Genomic DNA, 26,222 nt, shown 5'->3' with positions numbered 1-26,222 from the left:
TTTCGAAATCCAAGCTTAATGCAGTTTACCCTGATGGCACGCGTGAAGGTTGACACCGGGCTCCGTTGCGCGAGTCCTGCACTGCGGCGCCTAGCACTGGCCTACCGCATAAAACGCCTTCAAGGCCAGCGACTGCATATTGCAGTGCTCTCATGTGTTGTCAAGCGCACAGACGAAGCGGCAAAACCGCCCCATTTGATCAGAATTACAGCACATGTGGCATTCTAAAATGTCGTTTTCAGCGCGCGTTGGTGCTACCGAAGCAGAAGACGCTGTCGCTGATCCTGCATAGCACATCACGCCGACGGTGATGCCCGCTCTTCCAGTGGCGGGCCCCGCGTCCAATATCATTGTTATCTTGCAAGAGTTAATTACAGTAGCAATAGTTATCTTACTACTGTAATACTGAACATTGAGGGTTAGCTGCACTACGTAATGGTGAACCATTTGTGTGTGACTGCCGAAAAAACCACGTGTGACAATATATTACCAGGAAGAGGCGATTTAAGTGAACATCGAGAAAGGGAAGCTGAAGGACGTGGACAGATTGCAAAAAGAAGCGCATCGTCCAAGCATAGCGCCCACTGATCCGGTTTTCTTGTAATTCAGAACACTACTAAACTGGGATGACTCAGTGTTCTCCATGAGATAAAGTTCTGGTGACATGACACGTACGTGCAATGAATCATCGTTTATCCAATCGATAACCTACCCTGCACCTGCGCAGCATCCGAACTTCCTTATCAGGTGGGTGGTTAGCATTGCCTCAGACAGTCATATTCCTCAAACACTTCAGTGCCTGCAAACAAGCAAGCGCGCCTTAGATTCCATGTCCAGGCCGAGTTCGACGCTCATGGAAAGACAGTATAGGGCCGGTTGTTCGGCACAATCGTATACACGCGAGTGCGTCCATTCGGCAAAGTAAACGGCAGGGGCGGGTGGGTGCCTTGCGCGCGAAATACGCGTGCAAACACGCTCGCGGCGGCGGCGCCGCCGGAGGCCGGCGCTCGTGGCTTCCCCGGGCCGGAACCCCGCGGCGCTGTCGTCGATAGGCGGCTGCGCGTGCTCCGCCGGCGGCCGCCGCCAGTCTGGGCCGTCGCTGAAGAAGAGTTGGCGGCTGCGCCATGGACGAGCTACAGCGTGCACCCTCTTCGCCGTCCCAGGTCGAGAGCGCACCGGCCGTCCAGGTCTCGGCCAGCGTCGAACACGGTGAGTGCGCACCCTCTTTTCCAGAGCACTGTCATAGCCGTCAGGTGCGCGCCAAACTTTGTGTCAACTTTTTAGAAAAGTGTGACACCGTACGGGCCACGCTGTCGCGCTTTACTATTCTAGGAAAAAAAAAAACCATTTACACTGATATATTTTACGCTCGTTATAAGCGTGCGGGCTGGTTGAATAATGTGATGCCCCTCGCTGACTAAGTTGTAGGACTTGGGCATGTCGGTCAATAATTTACCGCTTTGCAAATGGTGTCAGCAAGGAGATTTTTTAATGAATTAATTAAAGGTATGAGACGATGTTTCAAAGGCAAAGAGACACAATGTTATTCCTGTTTTGTGCGTCTTTGCCCTTGTATTTCGAATGGTATCGCTTCGCTCAAACGCGGTGCAGCCGTCAGAGACTGCTCTACAGTTTTGAAGTACCAACTAAAAAGTCAGACAAGAGTAAATGAAATTAAAGTGACTGTTTTTAAAAAATGTTATAATAAAGGAGCCAACCGCGTCCCCGTTTTCATTTCGCAATCAGTGTCCCGATTTCATTGCGGTATCTGCACACAGATAACGCACACGCGAAGCAGCAGCTCAAATACAGGCACATATATAATATTAAATACGTCCGATTATTCGTAAGGGCAACTATCTCTACTAAAATGAAAACAAATGATGTGGCTTAAGTTTTACCTGTGTTTTCGAACAGATGGGTGGCCAGAAGATACTTGTCGCTGTGTTTCTACGTACGATATTTCTACGTACGATGTTTCTACGTACGATAAGTATTGCCTGTTTTATTCGGAAACAAGGTGTAATAGTAGCTCTGCAGTGCGTCTTCTTCCTCACTGGCAGAGCATGAGATCATATATGTACTCACCTGATGAACCGTTCTACGGGTACATTTCACTTTACAAACTCTGAGTCAGCAGCGAAGGGCTGGTATACGAACAATGACAGTGTACCGGAGGCAGGTACTCCGTAGATTTAGAGGAATTATTTGCAGACGTTACACATTGTGCTGCCGCTTACTGGCAGAAAAGCATTATATGTCGTACGGTGCAGCCATACGACATATGACGTTTTTTTGTCTGAGCTTCTTTGTTTGAGCTTTTTGTTCCTAAGGAGTGGGACCAGAAGGAAGACCTGAAACAAAACGAAGCTGAACTGGAGTTAACGCTCCGCGCGCGCTGCAGTACGGCCGTCCCTGATTCCCGCTGCTTCCCTAATTTGTTTGGTCTGAGTTTATATCCCCCTCCGTGCGCACGCCTATGCTACTAATGGAGTTGTGCTTTCGAAAATCTGGACAAATGATGGCACACAACATACGGGAGCGCTCTAGCAGCTGAATAATTAAAAAAGTTTTCCATATCCACCTGTATATATCAACAGCTACACGACGCGTCCTGTTTTACTGTCGAATTGCAGCAACAAATTTCTTTATCGAAAAACAGGACCGATGGTGTACTCACACACTTCGCTGATATTGGCATTCGGCACCACAATTTCTCGCGTACATTTATCTTCGGGATAGGGGACTGTGAAGCAGTTTGAAAACAACGCTGAAAAAAAAGAAACTTATTAATTGCAACGTGTTTGACACAGTCCAGACAAATAAAGAGCTTACGTTTCAACGATTTTGTGTACAGGCGACACAGCAATTTTCATTTATGACTGCTCAGGAGCGGTTTCGGAAAGATCATCTCGGTAATCAAACCTACTGTCACGACTGACTACCGCTAATTCTTGAACTGGTTTCACGTGAGAGAGGCTCTTGACGAAACTCGTCTTTGTGGCCCTACTGCCAGTAGTTGCGACGTACATATTTTATCAGCTACGGTAAAAATAAAAACAAAAACAAAAGTCTGTCTATGTAGGTTTTGATGGCATTTGTGGTATCACTACCGCAACAAGTCGATTTCCAATAAAATACTGGTTCACAAGCATTGCGTTTAGCTAATATACATATCGTATGGAGCAGAAGGGAACCTTGAAAGTTTCTCATAATTGTAGAACAGCCGCTTTTTCGCAGCATATATTAGGCCTCGTATGTGCCTTCCGTCTATACTATAATAGTAAGAGAGCTAAGAAATCAAGACAGTTCACGGTGTAGTACATGCACTTTCTCGGTTACCGGTAATCTAAGTCATTTGGTTAATACACATCGTATTTCAACGAGGACAGTTCGGTGTGATGACGGTGTGATTCGGTGTGAACCTTCAAGCCGCTTGGAGTGAATGCGGACAGCCGTTGTACCACGGAAAACAATGTAGTGAAAGAGCGATTGAAGAAGCAGCTGTAGCAGCGCACAAATGGGTTTGACCACATGAAAAAAAGAACTGTGTAGCAATATCCCATCTGTACCGTAATATGGCTACGCTACTACAGACGTTAGAGCGTTATATTACTAGGGCCCCCATGCCGTTGGGGTCCTAAGCTCGTGCGTTCTTTTGGTTGGTTCGTTGTGGTGTTTAACGTCCCAAATCGACTCAGGCTATGAGAGACGTCGTAGTGGAGGACTCCGAATAATTTCGGCCACCAGGGGTTCTTTAACGTGCACTTAAATCGCATAGTACACGTGGCGCTAGCATTTCGCTTCCATCGAAATGCAACCTCCGCGGCCGGTATCGAAACCGCGTCTCTCGCGTCACTTGCCGAACACCGTAAACACTAGGCCACATCGGCGTTTTCCTCTTGCGTTCTTTTGTACTCTCCCTGCGTTCTTCTGTTCGCCAGCTGGAGTACAAAAGAACGCAAAAGCTTGGGGCCCTTAATGCTTGAGGGCTCCAGTATTAAAACTCTAGTTTCTTGATCGTGCTGCTCCGTTCGACAGCCTTCAACATCTTCATATTGATATCGTTCTCGTCACTGGACTAAAGCGGTATCACTCGGACTACTCAAGCACCGGGTCGGTGCCTTGGCCGCCGGAGGTTACGCTACGAAGCGCTACCAGAGATGGAGAGGAAGGCAGTACGAAAGACGCCCCCCCCCCCCCTTGATATTCGCGCCGACTTGGCTCTATCTTGTATGCCTTTTTCCGAGTGCTCCGCTGTACATACCTTGCAATATACTCTGAAACTCTTTTTCTCCCCGTAACAATATATTATTGTGTATCTCCCCAAAAGAAACATATGCCGCGAGTCTTCGCCAGTGCTGAGCATTCGCTGGGCGCCTGCCTAACGGCCACCGTTCGCCGACACCGCACTTCTGTGTCTATGAGGTTACCTTTCGTCGCATGGAAGAGCGCCGAGTAGTCCAAGGGCGACCAGAGGGCAACGGCAGCGCTCGTCTTGTTACCTTGAAAGCGAGCGTGTATGACATATTCATGTCACCTCGAAGCGAGCGTGTGGGTGGGAGAAACAGAAGGTAACTCTCGAATAATGTAATTCATCCTCCAAAACGCGAGTGAAAATAACCAAATGTAACGTAAGCTACGAGAAATTCCAAATTGATCAAATTATGCAGGAAGAGAGCTGACTGCTGCTTCTTAGGGCCCCTTTCAGCAGCAATTTCACTTTCCGGGCAGCTATTGCCTGACAGCCCGTCAGACTCGGCGCTGGGAGGATGGAAGAAGTTCCTTGGTGATGGAAGCATGCTCAGCGTTCCAGCAGTGAAGACCGTTCATTCTCACCTGGCGCTTCGCGCTATGAACAAAAACAGCCTAATGAGGAGGCAGCGACTGGAGGCTGGTATTGTGAGCACCACCTGCGCGAATTAGGCTCCTGTGTGCGACGGTGGGCGAGCTGCAATGCTGCTGCCGCTGCTGTTTCAGAGGCCTGACGGTCGTATGATGACCTGCAGGAGGAACCAAGGGCACAGCATCACGTTTAGTGACAATGAAAGAGATTGCGGAACGGTGCGCGGCTTCGTATTTGGGGCACACATGTTGGGATTGGATTTCAGCTGCTGCGCTTGCGTCTCTAATGTGGAGAGAGTGAACAGAGCCACACACCGAGGGTCTGTGTGGCAGCCCGTTCAGTTCCTTCATGTGTAAGTTGGTGAGAGAGAAAAAAAACTGTTCATCGTCATTTTAACTCTTTGAGACATATATGAGCACGAAATTACACAAAACACGACTAATTGTTCACCTATTTCTTTTAGTGCGTTTAGAGCAATCACGGCGGCATCAATGGTGGCAATGGCGGCATCTTGCTTAGTCAGCACCAGCTGAAAAAAAAGGCCTTTCGGAACGGCTTGCAACGTCTATAGCGCACATACGTTCGCATCATGCGAATGAATCAATTTCATTGGCAAAATTCTGGCGACCGACTGAACAAATGGTTATTGGCGAACAGTGAAATAAAGGCGCTTCCTCTGAAACGAGCGGCCGCAGCTATAAGCCGTTGGTAGCAGCCGGCGAACGCACTGTGTTCATGCGATATCGAAAATCCCGCTACACTAATGACGTATCGTGTGTGGCGATTATATTATACCAATCGAAACAGTAGTACGCGCTGTGCACTGTTTGGTACTCAAACGTGAAAAGCCGTCATAATGAGCTTAGTAGTTGACCAATAAACATATATTGCTGCGGCCCTCGTGAAGATGTGCCTCCTAGACTCTAGTGGTGCAGTATAAGCTGGGGAATACGTCTCTAAGGAAATTTCCGACCCAATGCCAAGCACTCTACCAGCAGTTCCTTTGTTTTCTTATTTCAGGTGAGACACTGCTTGCAGTTTCGTTGTACATTAAGTTTGTGCTCCGCAAATGCATCTGAACTGTCTGAATCTTCTTTTTTTTTTTTTTTTTTTTGAGTCAACGTCGCATTCTACTGTTTCATACGATGGCTGTAGCATTTTCAGTCAAATCTTGTACCTACATCTAAGTACACGGGTGTTTCTTTTTTATTTTGCATTTAGCCCCAGGTGAAATTCCGCTGTCGTGGCCGGGATCCGAACCCGCCTCCGCGAGCTTAGTAGCGCACCACCTTAACCGCTCAGTTACCACGGTGGATGAAGTGGTCAACGCAAAATATGAACCTTCCTTTCCTCTTTTTTCCTGCCTAGTGCTCTGCTTCCGGCGACACGGTCACGTGGTGGGGCCTACACCTGCTTCAAATAAGATTCATGATTATTATTTTATATTGTCTATAACTAAACTGGCCCCGCCGTGTTGGTCTATTGGTTATGGTGCTCGACTGCTCTCCGGAAGGTCGCGGGATCCCATCCTGGTGGTAGCGACCACATTTCGATGGAGGCGAAATGTTAGAGGCCCGTGTACTCAAATTTAGGTGTACGTTAAAGAACACCAGGCGGTCGAAATTTCCGGATCCCTTCACTACGGCGGCCCTCATAATCATATCTTGGTTTTGGGACATAAAATCCCAACAATTATTATTAACTAAATTGTAATCCCTTCTTTAAAGTTATCTGTGGGTCTTCGTTGTCACTTTAAATAATCTTGGTACGTTTCATAATGAACCGCTTTCACTTCGCGTTTTTTCTCGCGCAGATATATTAGACTGTCTTAGAGAATTACATATACGTAAGTGAACGTGAAGGCCTTGCGTAAGAAAATGAACACGATTCTCATCATTGCGCATGTCCCGAGCATTATGAAGTTTGTGTGGACGTTTTGTACGCTAAAGTCCTTTTTTTTTCGTCAGCTTAACGTACGTTGTAATACGCGCGCTAAGAAGGAACATGACCAAACATGGTGATATCCACCGTCCCCGATTCAGTGAGAATTGTCATTTTGCTTTAGCTATCGCCTCTCGTTGAACACCAAGCAACAGTTGTTTAAGTTGCTGCTTCATCTCGACTCGCCTGAATAGCGTGTCATGGGTGACCACCTCGCGCGATTGCTGAAACATTTCGGCTACATTGGCGCCTATATGAGAGCCCAGGGAGACACGTCAGCATAAATGGCTGTTCGATTGACTCTACTTGGTTTGCCAACAGGCGCAAGGCGTTGGCATGCTCTTACATTTTATTGACGCCTGCGTTTCCGTAAGAGTACTCACGGATGGAAACACAACATCGTTTTTTTTTCTTTATTTAAGTATAAAGACTCCTATTAGCAATTGCTCGTGATAACCGCATCATGTCGCTACAAATGTGATCGCTAAAGGTTATGTTGGCTCTGATGTAAGTGTTAAAGTCGAAATTACGCCGATATGGCACGCATTGTTGACGCTGGAAACGGAAGAACTTAGCCCCAAATTTTCGCGTTTTAATCCGTGAGTACTGTACATTAAACCGAGCATCCGCGACTTGCATGCAAGTGCTTGCCTGGAACGTATGCGTAAGTTGTACTCTATTCAGAATCTGTACATTCCTGATTAAAACAACGGCAACGCAAGTATGCATATGCTTGAATGAATGAGGCGTTGCCGTCAACGTGTAGTGGGTGGCATGCAAAGACCTGACCACCTACCGCGCGAAACAGCGTCGGTGCTGTGGCTGAGTGACTTGCTCCCGGCCAAATCCAGAGTACGCGTTTAAAGAGCGCAGATGAGCCGCAATATGTTCTTTCGTTGATGATTACACTCTTCCCCTGCTAGCAAATAAGGAACATGTATGAAAAAAAAAAAAACATGGTTGATCCCTCCGGCATAGGAATCGGAATAACACGAAAGTAAAACGTGCCCTCGTAGAAGTAACTGAATGTTTGCTGTACATTGATATAAGAGAGTTTGCACAATGTCTATTGATGTCTGGCAGATATAGCACCGTTTCACGTGGATGCACTCACTTTGATGCTTGGTGGTACATCTCTATGCCGACGACTAACGTCCATGTTCAATGATTAAACCAACCCTTGTGGTAGCTGTAGTAGTTATTGGTGAAAGCGTAATCGGAGAACGAGGTGTGTTAGCCAGAAGAGCGTTGCATATTGGACGCAGAACTTGGTCGCCATCCCTCGGCATGTTAAAATGTGATTGAACACCACGGCCGGAATAGAGGGAAACGCAAAGCCCGTCGTGCCAACCCGGTAGCCCGGCCGCGATTTTTCTCGGGGTGAGCGGGGAACGCGATGTTACAGCCAGGTGAGGCAGGCGCGCGTCGCAGAGCTATTTTTAGTTTGGATTAGCATGATGCTGTGAGCGAGGCTGACGCTTTTAGGAAGCTTGGGCTGAGGTCGCCACCTCGCGGTGTGCTAAGGCATTGACAAAATTTAACTTCTATTGGAACGCGCCGAATGGGACGGACGTGTAACGCGTTGCAAGTACTAATCGCAGAGGCCACGGTAATGATGAATTACTTTACTTTGCCGCTCCCAGAGGGCAACACCACCCCGCCGACCGGGAGAGTGGTAGATATAAAAGGAGCGTTTGTAAAGCTTCTAGAGTGTGACCGTGGCGCAGTGGATAGCGCGCCCGGCATCTGTTGTTGCGGACCGAGTGGTCGTGGGTTCGATGCCCGTTGATGGAACTTTTTTCTTTGACATCTGATCGTGTACATTTTTTCTACGTCATTTCCGTGACGGAAATACGTCACTGAAGAATTGGTGGACCCCGGCATAAAACACTTTCGTGTTAAAAAAATACTAAGCATTGCTAAGATCTCTACTGTAGGCTATATAGCAGTCCATTTATGTAACACTCTCAGTATTGCTGCCGACATAACGATACACACATAACTGCCTCTCGCCCTAAATCGTTTGTCGTTGGCATAACATCATAATCGCAGCTAGCCCATCTTTGAGCTGGCAAGGTTTTGTCTCGTCCTAAGGGCGCGCAGCTCATCTCGCAATCCCTTTAGGCCCGATGTACAGCCCTATGGCAACTGTTGTTTCTTGGCTTTAGATGCGCGGTACTTAGGGAGGGCAGACAACAGCCAGGGGTGAGATACTGTTGCCGCCTTTTCGTTGCGTAACCACTCACTTCGGAAAGTCGCTGGCCTTTTATTCCATGGAACAGCGATTGGCAAATGGAGCGCAATTCCACACGGTAAATCTGGCATCTAGTATATCACCCAACTGAGACGAAAAGGAGCGTGGGTGTTGTTATGAAACGTTGCTCAGAGGTCGAGGCAAACGCGAACATTCAAGTTCCGTACGCGCAATCGATCTGACAAGGCCAAGACAGAGCTGCTCAATCCTGTACGTCTGCAGGACGAGTACTTCTCAGAGGCCAGTCCAGAACGAGTTCCTTCTGTCGTTTCGAGGGAATAGGACGAACACGGTTTCTTTTTTTTTTCATGAAATGTGACCGCACATAGAGCCAATAAAGTGAGCCAGAAGAGCTGACAATTTTACGTACAATAATGAACAGGTTTTAGATAACGATTGTTAAGTTTCCAAAGAATGCTCTGAGCTGTTCGAAGGAACATTTCAGATTACAAGCGGCATGCGTTATTGCGCCCCGCTTCCTGAGGTATGCATAATGACGTATTAGTGTGCGGTTGGATAGTCTTGTCCTTGACAAGTTGCTTATTAGAGTTATGACGGCTGTTTACGTCCGCTTACGTTTTATTCGTACCTCTGTTTATTTACATCCCGCGCACCCGTAACGAGTCGCAAGGAGCTCGCATCTACGTGAATTCAAATGTGAAAGAGCTGAAAACGATTTCATCAAGTAGTTTTCAACCTGAAGGCAAAACAACGCATTCGAATACGTTGTTCCGTCCTCACGTTCACTTGCATATGTCACCATGCATTTTGAAAGTGGAAATATCTTTACCGTGTACTTAGATTTAGGTGCACGTTAAAGAACCCCAGATGCTCGAAATTTCCGGAGCCCTCCACAACGGCGTCTCTCATAATCATATCGTGGTTTTGGGACGTTAAACCCCAACAATTATTATATTAAATATGTATATTACTATGAGCTTAGAAGTGTCTACAGCGTGGTTCGGCGTCGCAGTATATAGTGTAATTACAGAAAACAAGCGTTGTGATCAGTATGATCGACATCATCCGAACCAGTGTGCCGCCGAGATTTTGTACCACGGGCCATTATGACTGTGTGCTTGAGGCATTTTCCTCCTGTGGTCCAGTTCATGGGTCGAATTTCCCATGGAGGTGGAATGAAAAAGTAGTGTACTTAAATATAGGTGGTAAAACGTGTGGTCAAATTTAACTCGTAGTAATTCATTTACTGAAGAAACAAATGAACTTATCCAAGAAAACTTTCGTCTCATCCCTTCTGAGATCCTTCTGAGACCAGCTGTCTGCTGCTTACTAGGCACATACCTGCACCCCCGCGTTTTTCCCGTGCGGCGTTTTTCTGTTTTACGTGTATACTGGCGAACGTTTCGCTAAGCGGCATAATTTTTGAATTTCATGTGCATACCGCGTCCTCTAAATTTTTCTCACTTAGCGTCGATCTGCACCCTAAAGAAAAACAAACGCAACTATACGGCGCCGTTTCGCGTTCCTACGCCGGTTTGACGGTACTGCACTAATTGCTTACGGCGTTAGGCGCACTCATTTCGCCATCAAAGACACAGCTCGGATCGGTACCATCAAGGATGACTTTCCCAATTCGGAGAGTGGCGTGGGCGTCGCGCGTCTTTTGCCCAAGTAAGCCATTCCTTCGCTTTGTCGGCGTCTTTGATGAAAAGAACAGCGAACACCGGAAGGTAGGGCGAGGGTGAACTTATTAAGGAACTGCGCCGGGAAAGGGCGGCAGGGGGGTACGTATTTCAAGAAAAGCATGAGCAGTGAACACAACTTCGCAATTTGTACAGCAAAAAACTTATGAGATCATATTTCTTGTATGGCATATTACACGTACTTGGGGAACTAGAATGGGTCTGCTTTATTAAAGGGACCGACAACCAATTATTATGATGCCTATTTTCTTTAGTGAAACGGAAAGCTTACCGGTGAGAGTGTCTAATCATGGAATGGTAACGTGGAAAACGCCGTGAAACATTGGTAATCAGAATTTTTCCATATGCAGCGAATATGAAGTCCTATACACAAGTGACAACGCATGTTGCAAACAGTGAGCGCGAGAGCGGTTCGTGTTCGAGCGCGACGGTTTGCTGCGATTGCGTGCACTCCGTGCGCATGCGCCGTGGCTCGACATGTTCCACTGGCTACCGCAGAGGCAGCGCCGCTTCTCACTGTGCAACTCATTTTACCTCGTAAGCAGCACAAAATATAGCGGAGACGGATAATAATATGCGCTCAAATTTTCAGACTTAATACGGCGCGCATGACAACTACGTGACTACGTGAAAGCAAAGTGATCGACTCCATAATCCAGCTTCAAGGCTCTTCCGCTAGGCTACGTGACATACCGGTTTTTTGTTACTTTAAACACGATTTAAAAATATGAATTCTCTCACAACGAGAAAAGGATGCTGGAATCTGTCACTATATTTCACGGTCTTTTCATTTCTACCAGGATCTAATCACACGTTCTGGCCAGTTGTCGGTCCCTTTAAAATGCCTACTTTATTGGACTGCGATTTGGTAGCGACACATGCTTTCTACCATGCCATTACTTGTTGCGCTTCTCACGCTTCGGCATTGAAAGACGATCTGCCCTCGTTATCAATGGGACAAGCCAGCCGTGAACGGGGGATAAGTGGACGATAAGAGTGGCGTGGAATTGAGCAGAAGACATCGCCGTAATATCCCGTCGCAGGACACATCCGCTTCTTCAAAATGAACCTCATGAATGGCGCTCCTTCATCAGTCATTCACATCCGTTGAAATGAGTGAATGTATGAAGTTTTCATTGATAATTTCTCGCATTACAGTCGGTAAGCAGCACTTTAAGTCGTAAGACTCGTCCGTATGCGTGCTTGCTGCGCTCTAGGCTTTAGACCTCGTTTCAGGCGCGTAAGCAAGGGGGGGAGGGACAAGGGGGGCCCGGGCCCTCCCTGAAATTCGTCCAGTCGGCCATTAACGCAAGCGTATAGAGGCACAAGTACAAGTAGGAAAGACTTTCTTTCGAACAACTGGGCCTCGCCCCCCCCCCCCCTTCCTTGAAAAATAACCCTGGCTACGTGCCTGCCTCGTTTGCTTATTTTCAACGCGCTGTCATATTTAGACAAACTCTGTAATGTTTGTGCCAACGTCATAATGATTCAATTTCAGTTCACTTGGAAATATCACGTGCACCTCTTCTGTCACATTTCTTTTTTTCTTCACTATTCCTTTCTATTTAGTTATTCTGCACCCGGCAATCCATGCACTCTTCACGCCCCCTCTGTCCCTCTCACGCAGATCACAGCTTGTAGGGGGTTAGACACAAGCTCTGCTTTTCGGCGATATCACGCCTACTTCGTCTTAGTTTTTAACGGTGGCATTTTCTCTCCGGATTATCCGTGTTCTTGATTGTGTCGCCCTAAGACGCACTTACTGGCACAGAAAACTCTGAAGATTCTTAAATTCAGTAGCGAAACAGTCCTGTCGAATCTGACGCGCGCGCAGCGCGAATGCCGCTATATACAATATCTAATGTAAATGAACACCAGCAATTATTCTGGAATCTACTGGGATAATTATCTAATGGCATTTACAGCGAATGAAGTTGGTTCGTAATGTCATTAGTTTGTAGTCACACGAAAAAATGTCGTTTGGTGGAAACGACCTTTTCAGTAAAATGACTTCGCGGAACTCATTCCCATTCGATTTGAAACCGTGTTGGTCTGGCTTCGAGACTACATGTCATGTGTGTAATTAAGCTTAGTTTCTTTAATTACAAAAACACTCAGAATCTCCTTTGCGACTTGTCTAAGTGATGCGTAAGCGTACAGCGTAATTTTAGTTTGCGGCCGGCCGGCATCGGCATGGCATCTTTCACCTTCTTTCCAGCGTTCGTCGGAATCTGGAACAGCCCCTCAGAAAGCGTATTCCGCGACCACCGAAACGCCTGTTCGGCATTAAATTTTTGAAATGTCTAAATTTTGCTGACGTCTACAATCCTGCATATGGGCTTTACATGTTGTCCTGGAGAGGGCTTTTATTCCATTGTCATGAAATTCAACGACGCCACCATAGACATTGTTCTCTTTTTACGTTTGTTTCGCACGTACCGATGGCTCAGCGCATTCCTATGGTTGGGATATATTCGAATTTTGCGAGCTTGGGCATCTTGACGAGGTGCTCATCCTCACCAGCGTCACTGTGCAACACATTTTGAAGAACTTTATCTGTTTTCCTTGAATTTTGTGGCATTTCCTTGCGTTTGTGGTAGCCTTCGAATGCTTGCCCGGTATTGTTTGTGGGCTTAAGGCTCGTTCCCACCGGCGACTAGCAATGGTCGCGCGACCGTTTGCGACTGGAAGTCAAAAAGCGACTCAAAGCGACCGATGTTCACACCTGCGTGCGACACTTATAACCGTCGCCATATAGAATTCACGACTGCTCGTATACAGCTCGCATTGCCGTCGCCCCGTAAAATAGGCTGACGTCCTGTTCCTGCGCATCTGATTGGGTCGGAGGTTTGCGACTGCAGTCGCGCGAATGAAAAATCGAGCAGCGAGCGACTGAGCCAAAGCAGTCGCTTTGCGTCCAAAACGTCCATTTGCGACCGTTTGCGACCAGTCACTTTGCGACTAACTTAGTCGCCGGTGTGAACGAGCCTTTATTTCGCTAGGTGATTGAAACGCTGTCGTACCGTTTGTGATAGTTTCTAAATACACAGTGTAATAAATACCGCCAAAAAAGGGTAGGGCAGAGCGGAGCGTGTCGACAGAGTTCGAACCCAGCCCCGCCAAGAAATATTATCTTGTTTTATTCATTTCTTTATGGCCATTGTCGTCGTAGGTGAGAGAGGTACGGACAGTTTTCTCGTTGAGTCAGGAAAGAAATGCTTACGCACGAAATACTGACATTACGTTTGCTGTGGACAGGGGCTAAGCTTAAGGGGAATGTAGGCGCACAGGTTCGAAGCTCTGTAGTGCGGTCTGTTTCAATCGGATAGCGTGCACAAAATATGCGAAGCTTTCTTGCAGCATGTATTGTTGGAAGGGGGGTCGATAAATACTGGGATTCTCTATTGGCTAATGAAGCCGCTTCGTCCACACATCGATGACTGACAATGCATCTGTGAGACGTGGTAATCAATGAAAAATGGCGTGATATCATTTCTCTGCAATGTGGTGTATCACTTCTGCTACTTGAAATACCAAAAGTACGATCTATATATATATATATATATCCTTGTGAGCTTAGCTTAAATTGCATAACCACGAGACGTTCAAAGTAGTCTCGGTGCCTTTGATAATTACTAGTTCCGAGCTGTCACCGTTTTGCAGAACGATATACGTGATTTCTTAGTAGGTGGTGACGCTAAACGGCGACAAAGGTGTCTAAGCAAGGCGCTTTACGCGTGCCCTCAGTGCTTCAACTGTAATGTGCGTATTGATGATGTAATTTGGGGCGATCGCGATATTCCACGCTGTTGATTATACACTTATGCAGACGAGTACCAAGGACTTACACCTGAATGATTAGGATAATACGTAGGCTTCTTTTGCTAGCTTAGGACCAGATGTTGCGGCGCAGTGACTGCCGCGTTACACTGCTAAGCACGAGATCGCAGGATCAAAGCCCGGTCGCGGCGGCCTCATTTCGATGGTTTGCGGATGAGTTGTAGCTTTTGGATCCTTCGCATGCGCTGTTGGGCGAGTTACATCGCATGCCAAAATTCAGATACCTTCCGCCATACAGTTGCGGCATATTGTAAGGGGGGTTATACAGTGCGAAAGGTTGATTCACGGAACAAATGTAAAATTCAGGAAAAAAGGTAGCATGAACAAGTAACATCTTGAAACAATTCATCGTAATTATCTGTAGGACGGTACAATACGGATCTTTCTGTCGCTCCCTTCGTTAACGTACTAATGTCCAATGCCTGTAACACCTAATGCCTGTACAGTTTCTTCTTTTTATTTTAGAAAATTGATGCGATGTTGGTGGTTGCGATAATTACGCGGGGAACGAGTTCGAGGCCACGTTCGAGATTCTAGATCTAAAAACAAAATGGTTGTAAATCTGTTATCGCAAGGCATTCATTGCAAGTTCAAGCAAATCATGACTTCCAAACAAGACCTTGACTTACCGTAACATCACACGTTCTGCACAAGTTTGAACTGCGGAGGCTCTTTATGTGAAACCAACCGCTAGCATGAAACCAGCCGTGTACCATCAATATCCCCTCATGGCGAAGCAACAAGAAAAACAGTGCCGATGTTAGATACACGCACTTGCTGCTCATAGACTTCAAAGAATGGCGGAAACTTCGCCACATGTAGTTCGGATTAAGTTGGCAAGGTTGGCAATGCTTGGCAGGGCGCATCGACAGTGTGTATGACGCTTTACTCATAGCGCTCGGCTGCCGCGCACTATCAGCGTCTTCGGCTGGAATTGCCTGACGATGGCCGCTGTAGCAATTCTAAGGGTGGCAAAATCAGTCGAGGAACAGAAAAGGGGGCCATTCGAGTGGATGCGAACGTTGTGCGAGCTGTATACTGGAACATAAAATTGGTTGAGGATCGCACGCCTAATGCGAGCCTGTAGGTTCGGCCCCACCTTTGTTTTTCGTCTACTTTCATATCTCTACAAGTTTACATTTTGCCACAAAAATCGAAGCCAACAAAAAATTTTACCCATGCTCTCACTGACCTCATATCTGTTGTCTTCAGTAGACTTGTCATCACGTAGTTTCTGCAAAGAGCGTAATGTGTTCGGGTGAGGTTTTGTTGTTCAGAATGCGTTGTAAATAATATCTGGAGTTTAACGTCCCAAAACCACGATATGATTATGAGGGACGCCCGTAGTGGAGGGCTCCGGAAATTTTGACCACCTGGGGTTCTTTAACGTGCACCTAAATCTAAGTACACGGGCCTCAAACATTTTCGCCTCCATCGAAAATGCAGCTGCCGCGGCCGGGATTCGATCCCGCGACCTTCGGGTCAGCAGTCGAGCGCCATAACCACTAGACAACCGTGGCCGGGCGTACAGAATGCGTTAGCTTACCCATTACTCCTGACAGCGCAGTCAGCGCTAGTCCTGTATGCATTCTTGTCCGTGTCTACTTCGCGCTGTTTTTAACTATGGATACGTACGAACTGGTTCGCATTCACTCGCTTTGAAGTTTCCTGACACGCTTACGCTAGAATCAATCAATCAATCAATCAATCAATCAATCAATCAATCAATCAATCAATCAATCAATCAATCAATCAATCAATCAATCGAACAATCGAACAATCGAACAATCAATCGAACAATCGAACAATCGAACAATCGAACAATCGAACAAACAATCAATCAATCGAACAATCGAACAAACAATCAATCAATCGAACAATCAATCGAACAAACAATCAATCAATCGAACAATCAATCGAACAAACAATCAATCAATCGAACAATCAATCGAACAAACGAACAATTAATTAATTAATTAATTAATTAATTAACTTAACACGTGTGTACCTAATACAAAAGCAGTCAATACTGCCCGTGTAGTGAGGAGCTATTTTATTTCTTTGGTAATACAATATGTGAACTATCTATATAACCTTAAGTTGGCATATTTATACTACGTGGAAAGGAGTAGCTGGCGTCGTTTAGAGGCCATCGCCTCCACAATGTAATTTATTTAAAAGAAACGCGACGTGCTGACCTGAGAACTTTCAGGAAAGCTTAAGGCTCGTAATTGGTGATTAACTTTATAACCTTCACAAAATTCAGAAAGGCTCTGAATATTTCCTCAGGAAAAGCAAACGACTAAAGGTTTGCTCGGTGGACAATAATAATCAAAATAAACAATATGGCGGCGTTGCATAAACGAAAGACCCCCTTTTATGACCATAGTATAAAGAATTTTAGCAGCGCACATGCGACGGGGCTTAGACCGTCGAATTAAGGGCTGCGCTATGGCGCTGCCGACGGCACTTTTTTAAAGGAGCTTAGCTTGTATTTTTTTTTTTTGTGCTCGCGAGTGGATCCGTTTTTCTTCCTTGTAGTTAGACTGCTTCAGACTACACGTCGTTGCGCCTTTAAGTCAGGAGCGTGAATTTACGGTCTGGTCGAACTCGAGGTAATCGCCGCCTCCCTTCACGATACACAGTCTTGCACAATATGCGTAGTCTTTACAACATGCGAGTTACTTACGCCTCTCTCAAGCACTCAAGGTCAGTGAAAGCGAGCAGCTGCATTTGACAGCGAAGCTTTATGTGGCTACAGGCCTGCATTTCGTCGTCCGAGGGCAAAAACGAAATTAATAAAGGAGCAGACATTCGCTCCTCCGCAGTGAGGAGCTGTTTTACTAACTTGGCAATAAAGTATGTAAACTGTCCACACACCGTTAATGTGACATATTAGGCGAAGCTTTTATGCCTCGCAACTCGGCGTTTTAGGTGTGACAGCTAAAACACCAGGCGCCCGCGAGTGTATACAGAAATGCGGGCATACATACAGTTAGGGCCCTGGAAGGTGCGCCGGTCACATGCGGATTTGTATGCGCCGATTTCCAACAAGTGATGCTATCGCGGAATTGTCGGCGATCAGCCATTTCTGATATGGCAGTCTGATCTTTTATCGAGGTCACTTGTCATTTCACGTTGCCACATTTCATTGTTGCCTGGATAGGAACGCATGACCGTCGTTGGACCGCCACGCGCTACTAGGCACGTGGCGGTCCAGTCCCCGGCATGGGGGAAGAAAACAGTTAGGAGTATCCCAATGCGATAGAAAGGAAGAAAAGCAGTATACGTCCAGCCTATATATATATATATATATGTGTGTGTGTGTGTGTGTGTGTATATGTATGTGTATATACGTGTGTGTGTGTGTATACGTATGTGTATATACGTGTGTGTGTGTGTGTGTATATGTATGTGTATATATATATATTAGCGAGAACTAACAGACAATAATGTATAGGGGATATTATTTGTCATAATTGGGATATAAATGTGAAGAAAGTAAAGTGGACCAAAAGATAACTTGCCGCCGGCAGGGATCGAACCTGCGACCTTCGAACAACGCGTCCGATGCTCTACCACTGAGCTACGGCGGCGGTCATCCCCCAAGTCCACTTTATAGGGTATACGTATATGTGTGTTTAAACCTAGGAGTGTTAGTCAGCGCCGACCACAGCCATGGCGGCGAGTGTGGAACACTTTTTTCTGCCTTTTTGGCGTCACGTAGAGCGTGATCTTTTTACGAGGTCGCCGCTGATATATATATATATATATATATATATATATATATATATATATATATATATATATATATATATATATATATATCGCAGGCGCGACACGCCTGCGCGGGCTAAGCTACAAGAGAGGAGTGCATGCCTCTTTGTTAGCCCAATAGATTAGTCATGCCACGCGCATCACCTGTTCAACTTCTCTCACTTGCATACTGTATTCTTCCCTTGTAATCTTCCTCTTCGGAGCGCTACATTATATTCGTGCTTCGGCGCCTATGCGAATGGACGCACGCGTAATTTCTTCATTGATATGGTTTATAGATGCTGGTGCCTTCAATGGCGCCGGCTACTCCTCTTCTTCTTATGACGCACACAACTACAATCAGATGAACAGAACTGAAAATATAGAAAAGCGCAAGATACAGTCCAAAACATTTGTCGAGTTCCGAAAACGTGTACCGCAGAGGTTCATGTTGAATACAGTGGTCAAAGTTCTTCACTCGATATCCTTTCGAAAAAAAGGAAACAAGAAGAAAAAAACTGGAAATCTGCGCTCGCATTGGCAGCATATAATTCGTAGTGTGCGTTTCGTTCGGACTTCCGTATCTGCTGAAAACTTGTCCGACGTGAGGATTGCCTCAAATTTTCTTTTACAATCTTTGCGAAAAACCATTGTGTGAATACCAGTCATACACTTAGAAATTGGCGTACTTTATGCGTCATTAAATATTATGCTTGACCGTAAAATATTGCCTCAGCCGAAACTCTTTTTTTCTCTCGTTCCCGGTTTGGAGCATGTGAGCGGGTCGGTAACTTTAAAAAAAAAAGCAAGTGAGTACGCCATTAAACTAGGCTTCTATATCTTACCGTTACAACGCACGTAATGAGGGTTCGCGCGTTATCGCGACCGTAAAAGGTCGCAAGTGCGAAATCATTCCGAATAATTCCGCAAGCAAATCTCATCGAAACGACGAATCGCCCCGGAACTGTCGCGTTTTAGACGAGCTCATATTTTTTGTCAAAGAAAACAAAGTAATCGATCACAATATAAACGGGCGCGTATAGTTTTCTGCTCGCAGCGCGAGCTCGTGAAATAGGTACCTTCGTATGCCTCATGTGTGCTGAAAATGTAAATGCGAAGGGAGGGGGGGGGGGGTTACGTCATAACCACAACTCTGAGTCGAATTAGCGGCGCACTGTTATTACTGTTATTATTTCCTCTGACTTTCTTGCTCGGTCTCAAGGGGACAAATCTGCCGAAAACAAACGCCCGTCAAATGTGTGGAGCAGCATTTCCTTTTAAATGCTAAGAATTTCTTAGCGAACGAAAGGCACTTCAACGTATCTATCTATCTACGTGATGGCGCTCTTGTTGTCGTCTCCTGAACTTAGTATATACCAAAATTAGCATAGGAGGACTTGAGTGTATGACGAACACGATTCGCCGGTTGTAACACGAATAACGTAACTTCGATGTCGCGTACGTGATGAAATAATTTCCACTAGTCACGTGTGACACATACGATTGTACCGCCACCCATGGTATTCGGGTGTGCACCACAGGTGACTCAGTCTGTAACCCAAACTTGGCCCTGTCGCAGAAAACGCGGCTTTGTGGATGGGTGAAATATCGCGATGGAAGCAAATAATAAACATCACTGCTTGAGCCGGAATCGAACCCAGGCCTACTGCGCGGCAGTCAAGTATTCTACCACAGTGCCACGCCAGTGCTTCAAACTGCGTCGAAAGAAGACTGTGGTTGCAGTGTTGATTGTCCGCTTTGATATCAAAGTAAAAAGATTGCATATGTACACCCGTGAGCAAAAGTATACGCACCACAGAAGCGCGAGCCGAAATCGCCGTCTACGCCGTCTGGTCGCGAGGCGTCTGTTGTCGAGAGCATTGCTTCGACGGAGTAGCTGTCGAAAGCATCACTCTGACGGAATTTGTCAGAGAAATGCTCTCCACAGCAGACGGCTCACCACTAGACGGTGCAGACGGCAAAGGTATACGGACGGCAATGGTCCGTATACTTTAGCTCACGGGTGTACATATGACGTAAGCTGTAGTCAAGCGTTGCGCGAATACGCCTACGACAGATACTTATGACATGCACATCATCGCAACATAGCGTGCATTTCCTGGCCATGTGTGTGTAAATGGAAACCAACAAATCAAATCAAAATCCAAACCGACGTCGTTAAGTCAGACCGACATTACTTACATTACCGACATTACGTGAGACCATGAGGTTCCCTCCGCGCACCAGTGTACTCGGCGTGTTTGGTGAGCCCAGGACATGCACACAACTACTCACTTTACACAAAGACGTCGCCCCCCCCCCCCCCGTAACGCTTGGTTCAAGGCAAAAAATCCGTCATAGGCTGCTACTCGCTGATTCCTTCGCACACAAACAGATTCCCAGAATGCGTGGGATCTGCCGGATTTCTTTTCATAGACGCTGTGATAGTCAGTGTGCGCTCGATCGGTCTTTTACCGAATTTAAGGCGCCTGGCCTCAGCCTACGTCAAGCTAGAAAGGCTACGTGTGCTCTGCCACAGTACCTGAAAGCGGCGCACTTGAGTTCCCGTATGTATACAAGCTGTGCCTTGTCTATAGCGCGTGTGATTGATCTGTACTCCGGCATTATCTCTGCGTTTCACTCTTCTCGTCTGATTCCCCACGTGTAAGGCACAAAAATGAGACGAGAAGCAGTAGCTGTAAACTTCCTCCCTCTGTTGGTGAGGTGACGTAACGGGGACTCGAGTCCTTGTTTTCAGCGTAATGCTGGTTTCGAGTTTCGAACTGTTTTCTTCGTACCCTCTCTCTTCTTCTCACAGGCATTAAAATAATTTAGGAGGCTATTCTGAGAGAGCAACCCTCCTCCACTCCGGCCTATCACGTTCCCCTAAACGATTGTGCACACACTGTGTGAGAAATTTCGTGGCGCTTTTTTTTTTTCTTTCTAAGCTGCTGCCACAAAAACGCCCGTGCTTCTCCTTTTGCACTAAGTACAAAAAAAACAAACAAAACAGTACGCCTTCCGCAGACACCGTGCGTTTACGCCGTCTGACCGTTAAGGTCGTTTATATATTTCTGAATATAGAAATAAGCTGCTGAAGGCAGGTAGTCGCCAGTGTTGTTCTACCTTGCAGGTCGCGTGCTGCCACGAATGAAACCAACGGAGGAATTTAAAAGAAATCGCATTGATTTGAAATAAAGGATGTAAAGTGCAAAAGGAAGACATGTGTAGTCGCTTATTAAAGAGAAACTAAGTAATAAAATTGCAATAAAAATGCACCGCTAGCCTATTTATTGCGATGCTATAGGAATTTAGCGAGGCCTATAGGTCGTAATATTAAGCCATAATAAAGGCGCTCTCCTGCACGCGCTGAGCAATTACTAAGAGGGGCAACTATTCGATTGTATAGCGCACACATGCCACGTCCAGTTTCTGAAACGAGGACGCAAACGGCTGTAGGAAAGCCGGCAGCACAGTGGTGACCATCTGAGGGATGTACTACGGCCGCCCAAATCTTTAACTATCGTGCGCGAGCGCCGACTTTTTTGTGCGTCAGCGCCGTACGACGGAGCCAAGTCGGAAACTGGGAGAGAGTAAGCGCAAATAAAAAAGCCTTTGCGTCGCCAGCACGGGTCGCCAGATAACAAATGAACGATCCACATTTGTCAGCTTATCTCAAGCGCGGGGGCGTGTGACGTATCTGCGGATTTCATTTTCTCGGTTGCTTGCTGATCTTCGGAATATAAGATACGAGCAAGACGCGCTGTCTGTTCGTCTGAAGTGAGTTAATGCAGGGCGACGTTCTCACGAAGGAACGGCCAAGCAGACGATGGGCCCACAGCTGAGCGCGCTTCGTGGGCATGCGCTTACTCTCGCCCTGTTTGCAACTTGGCTTCGTCGTACGGCGCTGACGCACAAAAAAGTCGGCGCTCGCGCACGATGGTTAAATATATGGGCGGCTGTACACTCCATCTTCCGTTCACCCATCCTTTCGCCTGTCTCAGCAGCAGCCACGAAACAACAAAAAGAACAAACCATTACGGCAAGACAGAGTGATCGGTCCACATTCTAAGCAGCCCTCAGGGCGGATGCGATAGAAAAACATGACATATCTCTGTGCCTCGCATACTGTAAGCTATGCGAGATAACCGATGCCGAAGTCAAAATTTGTTAATGCTAATATATTCCGAATTTCATGATGGTGATAACCGAAAAAACAGCTATTGCTATGTTTTGCGTAAGTGGCTTCTAAGGTATCCTCTATAGCTACACAGAACCAAAGAAGGAAAGGCAGAGTTTTCTGGTGAAAATATGCGATAACGGGAGCCAAACGCATAGGCAAGAGGAATGCGCCGCGTCGATAGACCATTAAGAAAATTGAGCTACCTTATCGGCCGTGCAGACCAGTCTGAATTGCGAGGAATGTGTTGCTCCTGAGACCACAGAACAATCATTGATAGCCCTCGTGTCGAAATTTGTCAATCAACAATTATCGGGAAAAACTTGGACGACGCTTGTGCTTCGCTTTCAAGAGTAGAACGTGATAGCGTAATCGGACCGTGTCCGTATGACCTTCCCAATCGCTAGCCTTGCTTCGCTACTCGGTCGAGACCTAAACAGTGCCGCAAAAATAGTGAAAGTGCGGACACCCTCCGGCTCCAATATCCATGCATGCGGCGCAACGAAACACGGCCACACGGCGGGGCGATGCCGTTTAAAAGCACGCCCGTGGGCACGACCGGTCTGGAGGCGCGCGCTCGCTCAAGCGAGTCACGGAACGAGGAGTCGCAGGTTCGATTCCCCGGTCCCACTCGAACCAAATATTTTTTTATTGATTCTTTATTTGCATGTACCTCGAATTTACGCTCACGGACAACGTTGATATTTTGCTCACGACCAAAGACGCGGCTGCCGTACCCAACACCGACTGCGGAATTTCTGCGAAACGAGCTCTTTAACGCTATCGCGTTAAAGAGAGACCTTCGCCTGGTCTTCGTCATCAGCTCGATGTTCTCAGAGCTCTCAATTCATTATTTTTGTTTTTTTTTTTTCATGAAAGCGAACTGAATAAGAGGCTGAAAAAGTGTCAGGACATTCAAGTTCTTGTTTCACCACCACCTTCATCCTCTAAATCAGCACATTCTCTCTTCCACCCCTTCTTTTCCCCACTTCTGAGAAGCAGGTAAGAACGTAGATTCAGGCCGACCTTCCAGCTTTTCTGCTGTAGTAAGTCTCTCTCTCTCATAGTGAGCCGACGCCAGGTGAAAGATGAATTTGTCATTGCGCGCTAGAGCCAGAAATAATGTTCACATGTCATCCGTCGATTGAGGTGCGACTTCTGCATCTTGAAGACAATCGTGAGCTGTGAACACTGGTTTCCTAAGGGTTTGGCATGGTTTAAGTCTGATGGCGCGGAAGATTTTAAACGTCCGCGCATGTGTTGTGGGGAAAAGGATGCAATGAGGCAGTAGACAGTAATATAGTAAGATTACAATGACGATGATGGGACAAGTAAGATCGATATAAGCCTAGCTAAAAGGGCCCTTCGCCAGGCTCCACTAATTTTGATTACGTATTAGTAATGGCAAGGCACTGTCTGGAGAGGGATTTGTCGAAAGAATTTTTCAGTTCGGCTGATTACTGACATGTTCGAAAAATTAAACTACGCTGTAACCATGTCCCAGATGGCAAGATTCGCTGCACAGTGCGGACATTCTCTCGCTTTGCCGCGGCTAGCATCCGCAGCCGCTACGTACCGTAGCCCAAATCTATAGACCCTTTCGCTGTTTACAAACATAGCTGCTGGACGGCTTCCGGTTTTGTGCGCCGGCGTTGCCTAGTATCATTGGCGGGGAGCAAAAGCCTTAGCGAGTAGCCCACACATTTTCAACACTTTTCTCCCTGTGTATGGCGAAATATTTTAAATAAATATTCTTCTAAGCTGCACACGCAACATTACAAGAGTTAGGGCTTCTCTTTAAGCGCCTTCCTTTAACCTGTAAGCGGAAAAAGAGTCTTTCCTTATTCTGGCACTACATAAAAAATCCGCTTTCTGCTTCGGCGTTAGAGAGTGATAATTGAAGTGACCGGAAGTTTCTTGGGTGCAACACGTGCTGCTTCTATCGCAATATTGAAACCGACCGAAAAGGCGAATACCAATAACGTGCGCGAGCGGCCACTCCTCTGTGCGTCAGCGCCATATTACGGAGTCAAGTTGCAGAAAGGTTTAGGGTAAGCGCATGCTCCCCGTTGTGACTTCCTTTTTGTCAACCCTCGTAGCAGAAGACTAATTATCATCATTATTGCTGCTCCTCACGAGCTGACGCGTGCTTTCGTGGCAGCGCCGGCTCGCCCCCGTTTCTTTTAATTCTCTATTGTTCCAATAAAGCTTGCGGACATGCTCTGGGAGTGTAGAAACGCTCATCCCGGCTCTACCTCAGACAAGTGGGAGACGTCCCTCAGAAGCTCGCTTCTCGCCGACCAGCAATGGGCTGTCCAGCAGGCCCATGAAGCGGCCGCCAGGTATTCTCTGTCGTTCCCTATGTGGGAGACGCCCGCTACGCGCTAAGCGCGTCCTGCAGGACGTAAAGTTTTTCCAATCCATTAAAGCTTTTCATCCTCGCAAGACGTGTTCTTCGCTCGATGACAACCGCGTCGCCATGGGAAGCCTCAATGTCAAACATCCAAAAAGCACGCTCAGCTGGGCTCATCGTCTGCATAGGCTGTTTCCTCTTAAGGACAGTATTTACGGGCCTTGGTCAGTTGTGTTTCAAAGAGTGCCGGTTTTTTTTACGTAGGCGTTCTCTCTCTCTCTCTACAAGAGCGCATTCCTCGAGAGGGAGGGAGGGCGGCATTCCATTCTATATTTCGACTGTTTTCACTCCACGCAGGCGTGTCATATTTTGCAGACGTGAACGCCATCGACCGATCTGCACGCTGCTTGTTCTTTTCAAATGCCCAAGCCTAGTGCGGAGCACGTAAGTGAATACGGCGAGGAGAACGACCGCCCTACGTTTGCTCATCGTCGTTTGTCGGCTTTGGACCTAGTAAAAGCATGAGCAACCAGTACAGAGACCAGGATCACACAACAGTCCTGAATTATGTAGTGTTGCTGAAGTGTGAGAAATTCCCCACAATAGACCCCACAAGGAGTAGCGGTCCAAGGGAAAGACGGCAATTTTTTTTCAGCAACATAACACGAGGTAGGTGTTTGGTGATGTCGAAAATGTTGTTCTGGTCCTTTTTTTTTTGTGGTTCCAAATGCTAATATGGGCAATAACTGTTTTTAGAAATTCACTGAATCCAATACCATCCGACAAGTAATTGCTTATTTAGGTAGTTGAGTGAATCCAATGAAATGCGACGTGCGCCGACGTTCACGCGGACGGTGTTTTGTATAGTTGCGTTGCGCTTGCAGCATCTCTGGCTCTGGAGAGAGATGCTCTGAAGAGAGAGGTTCCCTTGAAAGAGGTTGAAGAGAGGTTCCCCGAAAGGTCGCTAGCGACCTTTCGGGGAACCTCTCTTCAACCTCTTTCAAGGGAACCTCTCAGGGGAACCTCTCAAGGGAACCTCTCAGAAAGTTCTACGAAAGGTCGCTAGCGACCTTTCGTAGAACTTTCTGCGTGATAATAGCAGAGGCAGGCAAAAATACCTCTTTGCTGAAATGAAAGGTGACAACTACCGGAATATCGCAGGCTCTCGTCAGCGTCGTGTGTTTGAAGTCCATGTATCGGAAACTAAACATTGGGTGGTATTCACTTTTTAAAAGTATCGCTTCCAAACACGACCCCTTAAACCTGCTTACGTGGAGTGAATAGCATACCTGCAGATTTACGAATTGCTTGATTAGAAACATAAGATATGAAACCCCGAATGGCGGAAAACAATTGATTTGCATGTGATGTTCGGAAAAAGATGTTTC

The 26,222-nt window shown here is 46.6% G+C and overlaps 1 protein-coding gene across 1 annotated transcript in view; it reads left to right on the top strand.

Moving 5' to 3' along the window:
* The first annotated feature begins 918 nt into the window (after positions 1-918).
* The window catches only part of LOC119406149 (synaptotagmin-15), a 323,761-nt gene continuing 298,457 nt past the window's right edge, over positions 919-26,222 (top strand). The window contains exon 1 of the mRNA XM_037672960.2: positions 919-1,209. Coding sequence (XP_037528888.1) covers positions 1,125-1,209 — 85 coding nt within the window. The 5' untranslated portion in view covers positions 919-1,124. The remainder of the gene's footprint in view (positions 1,210-26,222) is intronic.

Source organism: Rhipicephalus sanguineus, chromosome 1 (genome assembly GCF_013339695.2).
Source record: "Rhipicephalus sanguineus isolate Rsan-2018 chromosome 1, BIME_Rsan_1.4, whole genome shotgun sequence".
In the NCBI taxonomy this organism is placed as follows: domain Eukaryota; kingdom Metazoa; phylum Arthropoda; class Arachnida; order Ixodida; family Ixodidae; genus Rhipicephalus; species Rhipicephalus sanguineus.
This window is presented reverse-complemented; position numbering and strand designations above follow the sequence as displayed.